The sequence below is a fragment of the Canis aureus genome, chromosome 29 (assembly GCF_053574225.1).
Source record: "Canis aureus isolate CA01 chromosome 29, VMU_Caureus_v.1.0, whole genome shotgun sequence".
Classification (NCBI taxonomy): domain Eukaryota; kingdom Metazoa; phylum Chordata; class Mammalia; order Carnivora; family Canidae; genus Canis; species Canis aureus.
The window spans coordinates 9,453,716-9,470,490 of NC_135639.1; the positions used below are offsets into that span (position 1 = coordinate 9,453,716).

At 48.4% G+C, this 16,775-nt stretch overlaps 1 protein-coding gene across 15 annotated transcripts in view; it reads right to left on the reverse strand.

The window, feature by feature from the left end:
* The window catches only part of TACC2 (transforming acidic coiled-coil containing protein 2), a 206,033-nt gene that overhangs the window by 126,126 nt on the left and 63,132 nt on the right, over positions 1–16,775 (reverse strand). For 10 of the 15 annotated variants that reach the window (XM_077877359.1, XM_077877366.1, XM_077877364.1 and 7 more), the window contains one exon: positions 16,363–16,488. In XM_077877359.1, coding sequence (XP_077733485.1) covers positions 16,363–16,488 — 126 coding nt within the window. The remainder of the gene's footprint in view (positions 1–16,362; positions 16,489–16,775) is intronic. The other 5 variants (XM_077877369.1, XM_077877365.1, XM_077877368.1 and 2 more) reach the window with 1 other exon arrangement.

Sequence of the window (16,775 nt, forward strand, 5' to 3'; positions counted from 1 at the left end):
TGGCAGGAGTCGTTGGTTGTTTCCTTTTTTTTTTTTAAGATTTTATTTATTTATTCATGAGAGACATACAGAGAGAGAGGCAGAGGGAGAAGTAGGCTCCATGCAGGGAAGCCAATGTGGGACTCGATCCCAGGTCTCCAGGATTATGCCCTGAGCTGAAGGCGGGGCTAAACTGCTGAGCCACCCTGGCTGCTCTCATTAGTTGTTTCCAAAACAGTTGTTCCCTCTCCTTGGTTACTTATTGGCTTATATTCAAATAATTAATATAGGTGTGGTCATGTGACTCACCCTCGGCCAGGGAAACAGAAAGGGAAGTCAGCTTATGGTGACATTTCCCTCATTCTTTAGAGAAGACACAGGTGGCATATCTCCTGTCCAGGCATCCTCCTGCCTCTTGGCATTGTCTTGAGGGCACAATGCCTGGGGTTGCTGCAGCCAGCTTGAAACAATGAACGGGACATCAGTCAACATACTACAGGTGGGCAGAAGGGAAGATGAAATGTGCTAATGAATCACTCCACCTTAAAAGTGCCCTGTCTCTGGGCTCCCTGCCAGGTGACGCGATGGACCTATCATCATTAGGGTTTTCTGGCATTGGGCTGTTACTTGCAGCCAAGAGCATCCTGAAGGAATGTCAACTGCGATGCTGAGAAGACCTAAAAGCTTCAGAAAGGGATCCAAAACCACAGAGCAAATGAAAGACCATTTGCCAAGAGAGTGTCCTGGAATACAAAAGGCAAATTGGGGGACGTGCAGGTGGTTCAGTGGTTGAGCGTCTGCTTTCGGTTCAGGTCGAGATCCCAGCGTCCTGGGATTGAGTCCTGCATCGGGCTCCCTGCAGGGAGCCTGCTTCCTTCCCCCTCTGCCTATGTCTCTGCCTCTATCTTGTCTCTTATGAATAAATAAATAAAATCTTAAAAATAAAAAAAGGCAAATTGGTGCCTAGGAAATGCCTCCAGCCCTGCCCACTAAAGAAGGCTTTGCTATGTGTTTGCAGTTTCCTTTAAAACCCTGTTGTGGCTACAATATTTTGCTTTGGCCAAGAAGTGACGAGCCACATGAAAACAGGAAGCCAGGCTGGAAACCTGTGCCCAAATTTGCCTGATGCCTACACACCTGAAACTAATAAAATATTCATGAGCCTCTGCAATCACTATTCCCCAGAAAAAAACCTGGGAAACAAAGCCAGAGACTAGAAAATATTGCAGGGCTGACTGGTTAGCTGGTGAGGAATATGTGATGCCCCCTCCCCCCCCGGACAAGGAACACACCAGCTCTTTGCTGGGGGTGTGAGTCTAAATAGAAGTTCATATATCTGACTTGTTGACGGCCCCCCGAGTAGAAGCTCAGGAGCACCGGGCCCCTGAATTATACCATGATGTCCTCACAGAACACCAGGGCCCCTGATCAGAGCACCCACATGTAGCCAGGTGGTATAAATTTTTATAGACTTAAGGAGTTTCATTCAGTTGATCAAAATCACTTATTGAGCACCTGCTATGTGGGCTCCCTGTACATTCAGATGCCTCATGGTCCCTGTGCCCACTCCTATAGTCAGATAAGGGAATGGCTACTACAGGACAGAGGCAGAAAGAAAATATTGAGTAAGCCCCGCAAGAGGTATGGGGAGATTTTCCAGAAGACGGAATATTTGAGCAGAGTTTTAGAGGCCAAGGGAGTGTTACCATCTTAAGATTTCTCATAAGGATATTTTAATAGATATGCATTTAAAACATTAGGAAAGAAACATAATTAGCACATCAGGCCCATAACTTCACAGACAGGTTACCTAGGACCAAACAAAGCAATACATTGAAATACAGACGAAGCAGAAGGAAAAACAGTAAGTAATGCTACAAGTGGTACACAGAGAAGGTGAAAGTCTTCAAGGCAGTTCACACCTAAAGGACATGGTGAAACATGGAGCTAAGAAAAGAAGGGAAATGGACAGAAGAGAAACAGAACATTCTAGAGAGTGAGAATTAAATCTGTTCTTGAATATACTTAGGAACATTTTGTGATGACAAAGTCTATGATGAACTCTTTCAACAAATATTTCCTGAGCACCTGCAGTGTGTTAGGTCCTCCTAGGTGCTGGGAGACAGACACAAGCGACAAAGTCCCTGCCTCCTAGACAATACCTTCCAGATAAGTGCTGGTGGCCACCTACAGCCATTACCCAATGAAAGGCAAAGACAATTAGGGCCCTAAGCTGTTCTGATATTTTAATGCCTATGTGCTCTGTCTTGAACCAGAGTGTGGTCTGCTTGAGGACAGAAAAACCTCATCTCCCCCATCCCCTGCCTGGCCATGGCTTTGCCCCCACTGTGCTCTCAGCCCAGAGATCAATGCTGCCACTTTCCACTGTCCTGGCAGGAGAGTCTTCTCCTCCAGGACCAGCCTTCCTCAATCCATCCACCCAGGACCTCACTGCATTTTAAGGTCTTCTTTCTGCAAAAAGGCAGACCTCAGGGCTTCACCTCAGAAACCCAAACCCCCAGAGCATGCTCACCAGGAGGATCATCCCATCATCTGCCAGCTTAGAAGGGTAGCGACGTACCATCCATACGACGGCTTGCTCTCTGCCTTCCCCACTTAACAATCAGATAAAGGAAACCAAAGAGGTGATTGAGAAACTTGTTAAAATGACTACTATAGGAGAACCTGGGTGGCTCAGGGGTTGAGTGTCTGCCTTTGGCTCAGGTCCTGATCCCGGGATCGAGTCCTGCATCAGGCTCCCTGTGGGGAGCCTGCTTCTCCTTCTGCCTATGTCTCTGCCTCTCTCTCTCTCTCATGAATAAATAAAATCTTTTAAAAAAAATGACTACTATAATATTAGCCAACATTTGTGAACATTTGCCACCCAGCTGACACTCTAAGTGGCTTTCATCTCTTCTCTCACTTAATCCTCGGATGGGTCTTCATGGCTATTGTCTTCAGCTGACAAAAGAGGAAACAGCTTGGAGGTCTCTCACCCCAGCTCGCACTCAGAAGAACCATGTTCACACACAGGCTGTGCGTCCACGAACCCCAACTCCTAACCAGCCCGTGGTGACAAGGAGCTAAGCTTCAAGTTATTTTTATATACTCTGAACCAATTGGCAGGAAGTATGCCATGAGGAACCCAGGACCAGTGCCTGGCTCTATCATGGGAGCCCAGCCCTCATACTAATTAAATAAGATCTATTTCACTAGTGAATTCTGAGAAAGTTTTTTTGTTATTCTTGTTCGTTTTTTCTAGAAGGGGAATCACTACTCTGGGCTTCTCAGATAAGTCCTCACATTCCACAAAGGACTGTCCAAGCAGCGAGGTACATTCCTGAGCTGCAACCCATCAAAACTGAGTTGTATGGGCGGAGAGAAATATTTGGAGGCGGGATTCAGGCCTTCGAAACATTTGGCCATTATGTCCACCCATGCTAAGATGAAATGTCAGCCTGAACCCAAAATACATGCAGGAAATGTATGGGGGCAGCTTTCCACATGACTTCTTAGCCTCATCCAGAATTTCTAGGTGGGACCCTGGCATGTTCCTGGAGTCCACACAAAGTCCACTTCACACACAGGCTGACGTTGCCCGAATGTGTGCTCAGCTCAGCCCACTGGACTGTCTTTCTAGGCAGAAAAATAATCATCTTCAAGAATCAGAGTCTGATATCGGTGTGATATCATGGCAATGGTTAAAAAATAAAACATTTGATGAATAGCTATGATATTGTGAGGGTCTGGTGGGCTGAGAGCGAAGGGTGGTTGCAGGGCTTGGTTCAGTTTACACATTAACAATGATGACGAAGATGTCTCATCTCCCCACCAGACAAATAAGCATCTGAAGCCTGAGTCTTTGATTCGCTTCTATATCCCTTGGACGAGCTGTTCTCAAACTTTGCTGCACAATAGAACCACCTGGGGACTATGAAAGTTCCCTGTGCCTATGCCTCACCCCTATATCAATTAAATCAGAAACTCTGGGGGTGGGCACCCAGGCATCAGTATTTTTTTAAAGCTCGCTAGGAGATTTCAGCGCACAGCCAAGGTCGAAAACAGTGCCCTAGGTCCTGGCTGCTTACAGGGTGGCCCATGAACTTAGCAGCTTCTTGAACTCTGACATGAGAACGAGTCACTGCACACCTTGTATAATGCTGATTCTGACTCAGCAGGTCTGGGGTAGGACCTGATGTTCTGCTGATCTAAAAGGCTCCCAGGTGATGCTGAGGCTGCTAATATAAGGAACCACAACATGAGTTGCACAGCCCTAGGGCAGTGGCTCTCTAGGGGCAGCTTGGCCCACCAGGGGACATCTGGCAGTGTCTGGGGACATTTTTGGTTGTCATGACTTGGAGGATGCTCCCGGCCTCTAGGGCTGCTAAACACCCTACCATGTACAGGACAGCCCTCCCCAACAATCCCCCAGACCCTGGTGTCAATGGTGCTGAGCATGAGAAACCCTCATGCTCAAGCACCCAGCACAGGACCTTTAAGTAGAAGTCCTCAGTTTCCATGAAAGAAGAAATGGACTAGGGAATGCCTTATCACCACAGTGACTTTGTTGTGCTGTTGAACTAACCGGGCCAACAGATAGCTTTTGAGGGATGTATCAAATACCCACACCCTCTATCCACTGGACATGATACAATGAACCTACAAACATCTGTTGAGGGCCTACTGTGTGCAGCCCATTGTGCTAAGGAACAGGACCAGTCTCATATCATCAGAGGCCTCACCCTCTGTGCGACAAACACGCATTGAGCACCAGGCTGTGCCAGCCCCAAGCTAGCAACTCCCACACACTATCACACTGAATCCTCCAGAGGTAGGTATTAATTTCAGACCCATTTTATAGATGAGGAAACTAAGGTTTAAAGTGATAAAGCAACTTGACTGAGGCCCTAGAATGAATAAGTGACAAATCTGAACCAGACCTGTCCAGCTCAAGTGCCCAAGCTCTCCAGTAAAGGATGAAATCCTATACGATAAAGTATAATGCATTTGTCTGGGTTGAACTGTGGTCAGGTTACAGAAGACTCTCATACTTGGGCAGGGGAAGGGGTGGGGGCCTCCTGCAGAGCTGGAGGGTGGAGAGGGCTTCACAGGCACTTACATTTTCCTGTCTGGTCTCTTAAACAAGAAGGTGGTTGATGAGGGTGAGGGACAAGGCAGGCAGAGCATCACCCTGGGACAAATGCTTGTGAGTCAGTGCCCGCCTCTGACGCCTGAAAAGTCCTGGCCTGCCTCTCTGTTCATACCTTTCTCCACATTTCTATGTCAAAGGAAAAGGGATTTAGAAGAGAAGGCTTGGAATGCCCCTTGTTGGGCTTGCAGAGTTGATGGCTTTTCAGGACTGAGGGAAGGAGCAGGGAAGTGTGACAGCCTCTCTCATCAGGCCAATTAGAGTTCTCAAATGCAGAATAAGACGGGAGTTCCTGAAAAGCAAAAGCTCCCCCCATATGGGACCACCAATACAGAATAATTACTCTCCACTGAAGATAAAACATGAACCAAATAAGAGGTATAAACATCAGTTCAACACAGAGCCTGGGGGTTTCTAACAGACAAGCTCCCATCTCCGTGCAAAAGCAAAGCTAAACCCTACAATAATCATTAAGAGGGTTTTATCTCCTAGCCCCTGGCTGGCTCAGTTGAAGGAGCATGGGATTCTTGACCTCGGGGTTGTGAGTTCGGGCCTCATATTGAATGAGATTACTTAAAAATAAAATCTTTAAAGGGGTGCCTGGGTGGTTCAGATGGTTCAACGTCAGCCTTTGTATCAGGTCATGATCCTGGGGACCTGGGATTGAGCCCCACGTTGGGCTCCCTGCTCTGCAGGGAGTCTGCTTCTCCCTCTCCCTCTGCCTCTCCCCACCCCCACATGTACTCTTTCTCTCTTGCTCTCTCAAATAAAGAAAATCCTTTAAATTTTTTTTAAATCTTTTTTTTTAAAAGAGTATTTTACCTCCCAAGCCCTGATGTCTCAACTATTTGTAAAACAAAAACCTTATAGAGAAACCACTCTGAGGGGTTCCTAGTAAACCACTCACACAGACACACTCAGGAGACGAAACTCACGTTTTGACAGAATTTCCACTTGAACTCTCCTCCAAGCCTGCCCTCCCCATCCTCATCTGCACACTCCCCTAATCGTGGCAAATTAGAGCATCTGTGAGCACTTGTCCAACTAACTTTTCACAGCGGGCTTCCTGCAGTCCTCCTGCAAAAGCAACCAACCACAAGCAAAGGAAAGCCGGAGCCAGCATCACGTACAGGCTGCAGCGTATTTTGCAAAAAAGCTGGAGTGAGCCTGCATAGGCTGCTTTCTCAGACGGGACCCAAGCACAGGATTACTTGCAGCCACTACCCCTCCTTGAAGAAAACAATCTGCAACATCAGCTCATAGCAGGCTCACCTGGGTGGCTTGCTGTACTTGGCCAAGGTGACGCTTACTCACCACGGGGCCAGTGGGGTTGTTGAAAAGAACACTGATCTCGAGCCCCAAAGAACTGCATTCAGGAGTTAGGCTAGTCCCATGACAAGCTGTGCGTCCTTAAGGAAGTCACATACCTTCTCTGGGTATCAGGTTTCTCATCTGTAAAATGAGGAGGCTGAAGGTCCTGAAGTCCTTCTGGTTGTGATATTTCATGATTAGGAAGCTCTGAGCCAGGCATGAGGTGGTACCTGTCTCAGAGGGTGAGCATCCCTACCACCATGACTCGGGAGCCGGAGGAGCTTCCACCCCCGACATCCTTCATAGGTGGCCCGGAAAGGCAGTCTGGCCCAGAGCTGAGAGCTCACGCCAAGGCTTGTACTCCCTGCTCCCCCAAATTCTCACTTTCTGCCAATGCTGGCCATCCGTGTTTAAATTCCAGCGGCTTGGTCACTTGCCAGGAAGGGTCTCCTCCCGCAGCCATTGTGCTATGGTGTCTGGCAGTTAGGCAAAGACAGACAACTTTCAGCTCTGCCCCTTTTTCTAGGAGGTTTGGGATGGGTTAGCAGCTCCAAATGCTGTGCCAAAATAGTCGGGGCAATCTGTCCCATACGATGCACTCGGAGTTTGCGATCTGCTGGTGTAGCCCCAGCTGGGCTCACCCACACAGGCGCTCACTCCCTCCCACAAATGTTAGGCTTCAGCTTCTTTGCAGCCACTCTTGGCAAGAGGTTAACCCCAAAGCCCTAGTTCCCCAAGGAAACCAATGCATTCCTCATGTGTGCTGGATGGCTTGACCTTGCATCAAATATAATGTTGCAACATTGAAGCCACCCTGGTAGGGAGGCTGGTGGCTCAAGGATGGGAAGTATCTTTAGAGGGTAGTGAGGCCTTCCAAAGAATCCAAGGCAGATGAAAAAGAACTTCAGCAAATTTCAGCTAGTCCATGTGTCAAAGCACAAGTGTTTCCCAGTAACCTGCCTTAATGACAGTATTAGCATCATTCAAATTATGACGGTAATAATGATACTACTAATAAAAACTATTACGTCTGATAAATTTAAGTGCTTACTACTGCATGCCAGGCAGGCACTCTGCTAAGCTCTTGACACACATTATTTTTATGCAATCTCCATGGTCTGTCCATGTGGTTGACCCTAGGACTATACACATTTCGCAGGCAAGGAAACTGAGGCTCAGAGTGGCTGACGAACTTGCTTGGAGGCTAGGGGTCTAATGGCAGAGCTGGAAGTGAGACCCAGCATCTGCCTCTAAGTCCTGTCTGACCCGATTTTCCAGGACAGGAAGCCTCCAAGTCACCTGATAGCCAGTTGGGTTGAATTATTCAGCAAGCGCTTATGGAGGGCCCACTGTGTGCCACGCAGAGTATCAGGTGCGGGTAACCAAGCGCCTTGTCTGCACGTCTAACATTCCCAAAGAAACAAGATCCTGGCTTAGTCTCTTGGCCACAAGCCAAGACCCCCACCCACCCACAGATGACCACAAACTTGTATCCAAGCAAGTACCTCTAAACAGAGAACTCAGAATCATAACCCCAACTCCTGATCCTGTGATGGCAAATACTGCGTCCCAGGGAGGGGAAGGAAGTACAGTTGGCTGGAGAAGCCACGGGTTGTAGACAGGAGCGGGCGAACCAACTGATTCCTCCGGAGTGCGTGAGCACTGAGCAAGGAGTCAACAAACCGCACACGTTGCCCACAGCGGGTTGACCCCCCTATCAATTTACCCCAATCCTCTTCTCCTGGAGGAGCCTGTGTACAGGCTCAGCTCTTCCCTGAGGAAAGAGACCGTGGCTTCCCTTCTAAGCACCTAGTCTGGGTGCGTATGTGCTGGGTAACTGCCGAGCCGGTTGAGGGGGACGGAGCTACCTGTAGGGTTCCACGTAGCTCAGGGACCTTGTTTCATGGGCTCTCGAACAGCCGACAGGGCCCAGCTCTCTAATGGTCACAGCTACCAGCTATCGCAAGCTGGCTCAGAGCGCCTGGCAGCTCAATCGGTTAAGCCACTGATTCTTGGTTTCGGCTCAGGTCATGATGTCAGGGTCGTGTAGAGTTGACCCTGAGATCATGCAGCTAATGTAAGGTCGAGCTCAGTGCAGAGTCTGCTTGGAACTCTCTCTCCCTCTGCCCCTCCCTTCTGCCCCCTCTCTCTAAAAATTAATAAATCTTAAAAAAAAAAAAGAAAACTGGCTTTGTGCAGAGTATTCTGTGTCTTGCCACCTGTAATCCCCATTTAACACCCCTTTAAGTCCCCATAGACATTTACCTATGATGAAGCAGAGGCTTGAAGCAGTCGCCAGACAAACCCACACGGCCCTGAGAGTGAAGATCTGTATTTGATTGAACTCAGGTGGCCAAACGTGCCCCTCCCTCCAGAGTCTGATTTCACCCTCAGCCTCACGTCTGGTCCCTCCTCCTCTGGTCCTCCCGGCTGACGTGGGGTGGCTTCGGGGGACCCAGCCTCTCTGCTTCCCCAAGGGAAGGGCTCCTGGCCCGAGGCCTCCCTGCTGACCCAAGACCACCGTGGTCTCTGGTCTTCTCTTGGCTCACCCTACCCACTCCTCCCAGGGCATAGACACACTCCTCCCCTGAGGTTTCTATTCCCAAACACACTCTGCCCATTTTGCAAAAGGAAAGGGCATTAAAAGTATCAGTACTCAGACCTGTGCCAGCGCCTTCCTTGGAAACAGAAACACTTTCACAGTCAACGTCTGAATCAGCAGGCTGCTAAAATATTTAACGCTGGACGACTTAACAGGCTCCAAGAAGAGAGGTTAAGCTGCAGTTAGCTGGGGCCTACTGGCCCTGCATGCCCCTGGGAAGCCTCTCCCGCCCTTCCAGCTTCTCAGGACAAGAAAATGGTGCAGAGAGGACAAGTGGAAGACCAATCTCTGCCCTGAACCCATTTCTGCTCCCATACAGGTGGGACCAGTGGGGAGGCATGGGCAGGGAGGGTTCCAGATGAAGTGCTGCTATTTAGAGCCAGCTGACTCGGTTACCCGAGGCCTCCGCACCGGGCCTGGGTGCAAGGTCATACTCTCAAGGGCTTGGGACACCTCCTGCTGATCAGTGTTGCCGGGCAGTTGGGTTGTGACTACATCCCAGTCTCTACTCTGGAGACAGAGCTACCTGGCTTGGCCACTTGCAGAGCCAAGGGGGAAACCAATGCTCACGCACCACCCTGTGGGGGCACCCTAGCCCTCAGTAGGGCTACACACACAGAACCTTCTGGAATCCACACTGGCTCTAATGGTGATGACTAACCTTGTTTGTATATATGAAGAAAATACGTCTTCGAGATGGGCTGTCCCCCAAAGAAGCCACCAGACCCATGTCCAACTTCAATTTTAAATAATCAAAGCTCAATACAATTCATGGTTCAGTTCCCCTGTGGCCCTGAAACCACCTCGCCTGGAAACTGACCCTTGCATTTCAAGTGCCCCCATTGCAGGTGCTCCCAAGCCCCGTGTAGCTAATGTCAGCCATACCACCTAGAAGGGACAGAGGACATGTCTATTGTAGAAAATCTGGGGGACAGTGCTGTCGTAGAGAGCGACCTCTCCCAAGACTCCACCTGACTGCTAAGTTAATGATCAAGGATCTAAGCTGATGTGTGAAACACTTTCCAGAAGAGAGGTTCTAGTGCCAGCTCCAGCTGTTATTAGCTCTCTGACCTTGAGCAAGCTGTGTGCCCCATGTCTGAGCCTCTATCTCCTCCTCTGCAAAAGGGGTCCACGAATAGCACCTATTGGGGTGCTGGATTTCTCGGACAGAGAAAGAAGGTGCTGGAAGCGGAGGACCTTTGGCCCCGAGGGAGGAATGAGTGCAAGGAGACTCACTGAGTTCTTGTTTGTGTTGGGCACTCCAAATAAAGTGGCTCATGTAATCCTAATGGCCCTGGGAGTCTTGCAGGCCCCTGACGTGCAGGTGAGTTAACAGGGTGCGAGGGTGACACTCCCAAGCTCACAGAGCTAGACCTGAAGCTGGAGTTTGAGATCTGTCTTCTTCGAGGCTCTAGGTTCCACACTAGAACTGAGAATTCTTCCCTCAAAAGCCTAGAAGGAGATTTGGGGCGGCCAGCGTGGCTAGAAAGAGCAGGCCCATCCCCTGTGGAAGGGTCCTGGGCTCAGTTCAGGCATCCAGGGGGAAATATGCCATCAGGGCCCAGAATCTGGGACTAGTTCTCTGCCTCTTCCCTGTTCCCAGCCTCACGAGAATGCCCCTGAGTTCCCTTCCAGCAATAATCAGCCGGAGTCTAAAATACCCGGTTCTCAAACACCGCTGCATCCAGGTCCATGTGGTAGGGCTTCCGCCAGCCGCCGTAATGAGCGGTTCCAGGAAGAGCAGCCGGGTCGGTGTGGACACATTCATTTGGAAAATCACCACCCGGCTGTGATCCTGGCTTTGGTTTTTCAAGTGGCGGCAAGCGGCTCTTCCCCACCTCGGGTCCAGGTGCCATGTGACAGAGGCCACAGGGCGGAGGGCCCCAGAAGACCCAGAAGAGCCTGAAGCCAGGGCAGGAAATCCAGCCCACTGCCACCCTATGTGTGGGCGCCCCGTAAGCCAGTGACCTGGCCCTTTTCCCAAGGACAGCTTCACCTCCAAGAAAACCCATTTTAATTATGGAACACAAAAGCTTCTGAACATCAAGGCTGCATTTTAAAAGGTCCTTTGACTTTTATATATGACGGCTCCCAATGATTGAAGCTGTTGATGACACTATAAATCCACGTCATTGATAGAGTCTTCAGTTCCTATGTACCTTTGAGCCAGGTAACAAGCTCCTTGTGAGCACAGCAAGGTTACACATGACAGACACGGAGGCGCAGACAGGCCGAGCAGCTGGAAATGACCCTTTCCAGGCAGCAGTCTCCCTGTTCCTGCCGGGACTCTTACTCTTTCATTTAGGGACCGAGGCCATATTTTCCCTTTGCTTAATTGCCAGGATGCTTTTGAAAAAGTACATTTAAAATGAGAAGAGAGGTTAACCATTTTTATTACACCCTTACCATATACCAGGCATTATACCAGATGCTTTAGAAACATTCCCATCGAACCCAACCTCCTGCCCTCACAGAGAAATGTGTTTTGTTTTGTGTTTCCCATTTTATAAATGAGAAGACTGAAAAGTGGAGCAGCTCATCCAAGGCCGCACAGCCAGTAAGAGGCCGCTGCGGCAGGAACAGGTCCGTTTTACTCCACTGTCTCCCGTTTGGGAAGAACATTGCTCCAAGTCAAAGGAGGGCCAGAGTGCAGCCCAACACTTCCCAAAAGGAAGTTTAAAGTAATGGAACCAAAGTGGTATAAACGGCAAACCCAGAAGGATCTCACTGGAGAGGGGGATCTGTTGTCCTGGCTTTATCTGCTAAGACGACTAGGATTGAGTCTTATTATTATTATTTTTTTGGCCTTTTCCTTAATTTACACAGCTGTAGGGATCTTCAAAACCTGATTCTTAAACTCAAAAACACGGTGTCACAGCTGGTAATTTTAGAAGGAGGAGGAGAGAGAAGGAAAGAGTGGAGAGCGAGTGGGGAGCGAGCGTGGGAGGAAGGGTGAGAAGCGGCTCCAGCTCTGCTCTCAGGCCCAGCGAGGACTTCCTCGGCACGATGCCCGTCATCTCCCTCTGTTCTCCCCCGCCTGACCTCCCTCAACTTTTCAACCCAGCTGCCCTCCTTGGTTTAGCCTAGGTCTGCGCTAGGACCCCAAGCATCTGGGAATAATTTGATTCTCTCAGAATGCACTAATAATTGGAAAGGATAGCTTTCCGACCATTTCCCCGAATGGAAAAGAAAAAGACCGCTGTATATAAATATTCAGCAAAAGCAAGCTTGGTGCTATCCGAGACAGGTCCAGCACTGCATACCTAACCATCAGTGGTGTGTCATCAAAATGCCCAATTCTCGATTTTCCATCCACAAGGAAGAGTTATACGTGTGTGAGGTTGAAATCAATTCAAGCACCTTCTGTAGGACAATCTAAAAAGTAAGGAAGGCTGCCTGTGGGCTCCAGGCTTTTCCAGAGGCAGAGACCACACAATGGTGGAAATGAATGCCTGCTTCTCAGAATTGGGTGCACATGTGCCCCTCGGGTACGGGGTGATGGCAAAGCCACAGGATACCCAAAGCCTATCCACCAGCAGGGCCAACTGGGCTTCAAAATTGGGAAAATAAAGCACATAGACATACCTGTGCTCCTGGCATCTACATATATATGAGGCTGGGTTTTCAAACTGTCTTGTCACCCAGGTAGAAAAGAGACATTTCTAAGATAGTGAACCTGATTCGTGGTATCAGCTCTATTCAGGTCAACAGAACCTTCAAAATACAATAAATTCAACAGAAGCGTGTCACCTGATAACCAAGAAGAGACTAGAAGAGGTGATTTTGATTTGCTCCACTCTTCCAGGGCAACTCAAAACACGTTTTTCATCGTTGTTGGAATACGATACACTATGGTACACACCGAAAGACAGTCATAAGGTTTCACAACAAAACGCAATCCAAAAAACTTCAAAGTTGAAGCAGACCACTGTGGGCTGCCCAGGAGGGGGCAAGAAAGAATTTATTCTCTTCAGCCGTTAAGATATTGTCACAAAGAATTCAGTACCAGAAAAGGAAGACAGGACGGAACTTCAACCTTAGGAGAACAGTCTCCACGTGAGAGAGACAGTGGCCATTCAGTTCACCGCACAAGTAAAAGCCACGCCACGGAAAGGCACTAGGGAACCTGACGGCCAGCAAGCCCCAGGATGTGCCAACATTGGGCCGGAATCCACGATCTCAGCCCTCGAAGCAACTCCACAAGGTGGACACAAATTTTCTCCCCATTCTACAGGTGGGAAAACTGAGGTCATATGTGTAACTAAGGGGCAGAGCTGGGGTGTGACTCTGGCGCCCCTGCTCTGCACTTCATCAGCACCCCAGCTCCTGGCAGCCTCTGCCCATCGTGTGGCCACTCAACCTGCCCCAGACCGCTGCGGAACTTCACCTTCCCGTGCAACACCTGCTCTTCCCAGGATGTGCACTCCCTGGCCTGGGCTGGACTCTCTCTGAAGCCTGCCCAGGTCCACAGCTCAGCATCCTTGTGGCAAAAGAATTCACCAGAAGTACTAAGCCTCCTCCTCAAGGCAAATAAATATTTCCAATATTTGTGTTAAATGTGTACGAATGAGGCTGCTGGGCAGGCGGATGTGGGCGTTTGGGGTCCCCGTGGGAAGGTTTGGACTTCTGGATCACTGCCGACAGGTGTCAGAGCTCAGTGAGGGGCTGTGGTGTCCGATAGGGCACCCACTCGCCACATGTGGCTGTTGAATACCTGGGATGTGGCTGGTCCAAATCGAGCGCCGTGGCTATAACATACACACCAGCTTTCAAAGACTCAGTATGACAATGAGAATGAAGAATATAAAATTCATCATCTTGATATCCATTACATGTTAAAATGATGATATTTGTGATGTATGGGGTTAACTAAAATATATTATTGGAAGTGATGTTACCTGTTTCTGTTTAGTTTTGAATGTGGCTCGTAGAAAATTCCAGATTACATCTGTGGCCTGTGTCCTATTTCTGTTGCACATACAGAGCCGGTCTGTATCTTCCGGAGACCTCCCATGGTCTACTGAGCCTATGTTGGAATCTGTTGCAGCCTGTTTGCCTGGATGTTGCTGCCCCCATAATCTCCCTTGTGGGCGGGAACGAAGGTCACCCCACTGGGCAGGCTGGAACAGAGGGTCCATTCAGGATTCTTTCTGGAAATCTTCAGCCAATGAAATGGGGGCAAGTTGTTGGGTTTTTTTTCCCCAAGAACCCAAAGTACAGGAAAAGTCAGCCCTCCTCCATCAGGACCAGGGTGATGCAGGTTCTAGAGCCAAACGACCTAACCAGAAGTAGACTATGAGCCACACGTGCAAGCCAAAAATGCAAAAGTCACATGTGTAGTTTTAAAAGTTTTGGTAGCCACTTTAGAAATAGGGTAAAGAAATATGGGAAATGAGTGATGTCTGGGTAGCTCAGTCGTTGAGCGTCTGCCTTCAGCTCAGGGTGTGATCCCGGGGACCTGGGATCGAGTCCTGCATCAGGCTGTCTGCAGGGAGCCTGCTTCTCCCTCTGCCTGTGTCTCTGCCTCTCTCTGTGTCTCTCATGAATATATGTTAATTAATTAAAAAAAGAAATATGGGAAATGAAATTTAATAATATATTCTAACCTAATACATCCAAAATATTATTATTTTAATACATAGCAACATAAGAATTATGAACGATTTTTTTGTTCGTTTTTCTTCCATAAGTCTTCACCATCTGGAATGTATTTTACACTCCTAGCACGCCTCCACTCACACGTGATGAGCGGCTGCCAAATCGGATGGTACACCTCGAGAGAGTCTAAGAGTCTACACCCGGACACCCTCCCCCAGAGCAAAGGAAACGTCACCGAAACACCCATTGCTCAATAAACTGTGCCATGTCATAAAACTTCAGTCACTAAGATATGCTCGCAGAGTGTTGAAAAAAAACTCCGCAAATATTTAAAAATTTCATCCACAACAGTGGACGAAAATACACAAAACTAATAAATAACAGTAATGATTACGAGGTGTGGTCGTGGCCTTGTCTCTTATTCTTTATACTTTTCTATTCCTTACAGATTTTCTAATATTCAGAATTATGATTTAAAAATTTTAAATTTTAAAGCGATTCGTACAATGAGCCGTGAATATTTATTAAACTATTGTATCTCTGGCCCCACGTTCCCAAGTTCTCCAAGAAGGAGATAAAACCTCCAGGGACACTGGGAAAGGCACTAATATGTCATTGGTGGGGAGGGAGAGGATTTTCCTAGTTAGAGATTTCTCCTGCTGTAAGTGGGAGTGTCCGACATCCATGCCAGCAGGAGGACTTGGCCTGCTACGTCAGCAGCAGAGACAAGTGTCCACGGCAGATTACACTTGCATCTGCCTGGGCAGCACACGCCTGCGTCTCGCGGGCCCAGAGTTATGAGAGGCGCCCTTGTAAGGGCAGAAAGGCAGCTGAGTGTCGGTGGAAGTGCTCAGACTCGAAAAACAGGTGATCATGCATTCTTTCCACATGTGCAAAATATGAATCAAATCATTTCTAAAATGCCTGCAGCTGTTTGGTAGGATTCACTGGGCTGCCGCAGGTACTAATTTAAAGTCCAACCCTACTCTACTCATACACACACACACACACACACACACACACACACACACAACCAGAACAGCCAAGGGTCTAACTAAGGATGTTCACAACATCTCCATTTCCCCAGAAGGATGAAACTTCTGAGCAGCTGCTCTTCTACAACCATAGGTGGCATTTCACTTAGGAAAGACCCGGCAGGCACACTTCCCACAGTGTGAGGGTCTGGGATTCACAGTTACGCCTGTTATTTGTCCCCTAATCTCGAGATCTCTATGGAGTGTGACTGGGGTGGGCGAGTAGATGTTCTGTCTTCAGAGATTAAATCATTGTGGAACCCATTTGCCTCAAATTAGTGTTTGCCTAGGGCTGGGATTGGGGGTTGGGATGTGATGTGCAAGGGATGCAGGGTTTCCTTGGGGGAGATGACAATGTTCTAAAATTGATGGTAGTGATGCTTGCACAGCCCTGTGAACCATCGAATCATAAAGTTTAAATGAATGAACTATATGGCCTATGAATTCCATCTCAATAAAGCTGTTTTCTTTAAGGTAATAAACTTAGATGTGAAATTCATTCCATCCTGTTTATAACAATGGAGCCCTCCATCATCTTGGGCATCGCTTTTCTTGTATAAAGAACGGCAAAGGCTACTTGCTGCTTTCACATATAAGAACTCTCCTCTGCAAAACATCCAGTGTGTCTCTGCCAAAGGAATTGTTCTCCAAAGGCTGATCTCTTTTCACATTTTTCCAAAGGCTAATACCTTTTCACTGACCTTTCTGCTCCTCCCACACTTCTGGCCTCGTCTGAGACAGCCTCACCCAGGACATCTGGAGCATCTTTCTCAGGAACTGAAGGTAAGGTGGATGGGTCCGGCACGGGGCTCCTTCTGGGATAATGTAAAGAAAGCAAAAGATGGTAAGAAGGGTATTTCTCTCCACATGTGACTGAAAAACGCTCATTTCCCAACTCAAGTTTTAAGTGGGCACTACCCCAAAATCCCTAGGAAAAAAAATCATCTTCCAGCAGTTAATGGCTATGAGATGCTTTGGGATCATTTAGGCCCCTCTGTATAAACATATCCAGATCCAGAAGCACATATATTTTGGTTCCAGAAAAACATGTGATTGATTCTAACCTTAGGGCCCAAGAGCGTGTTGCCAGCCAGCAAACATT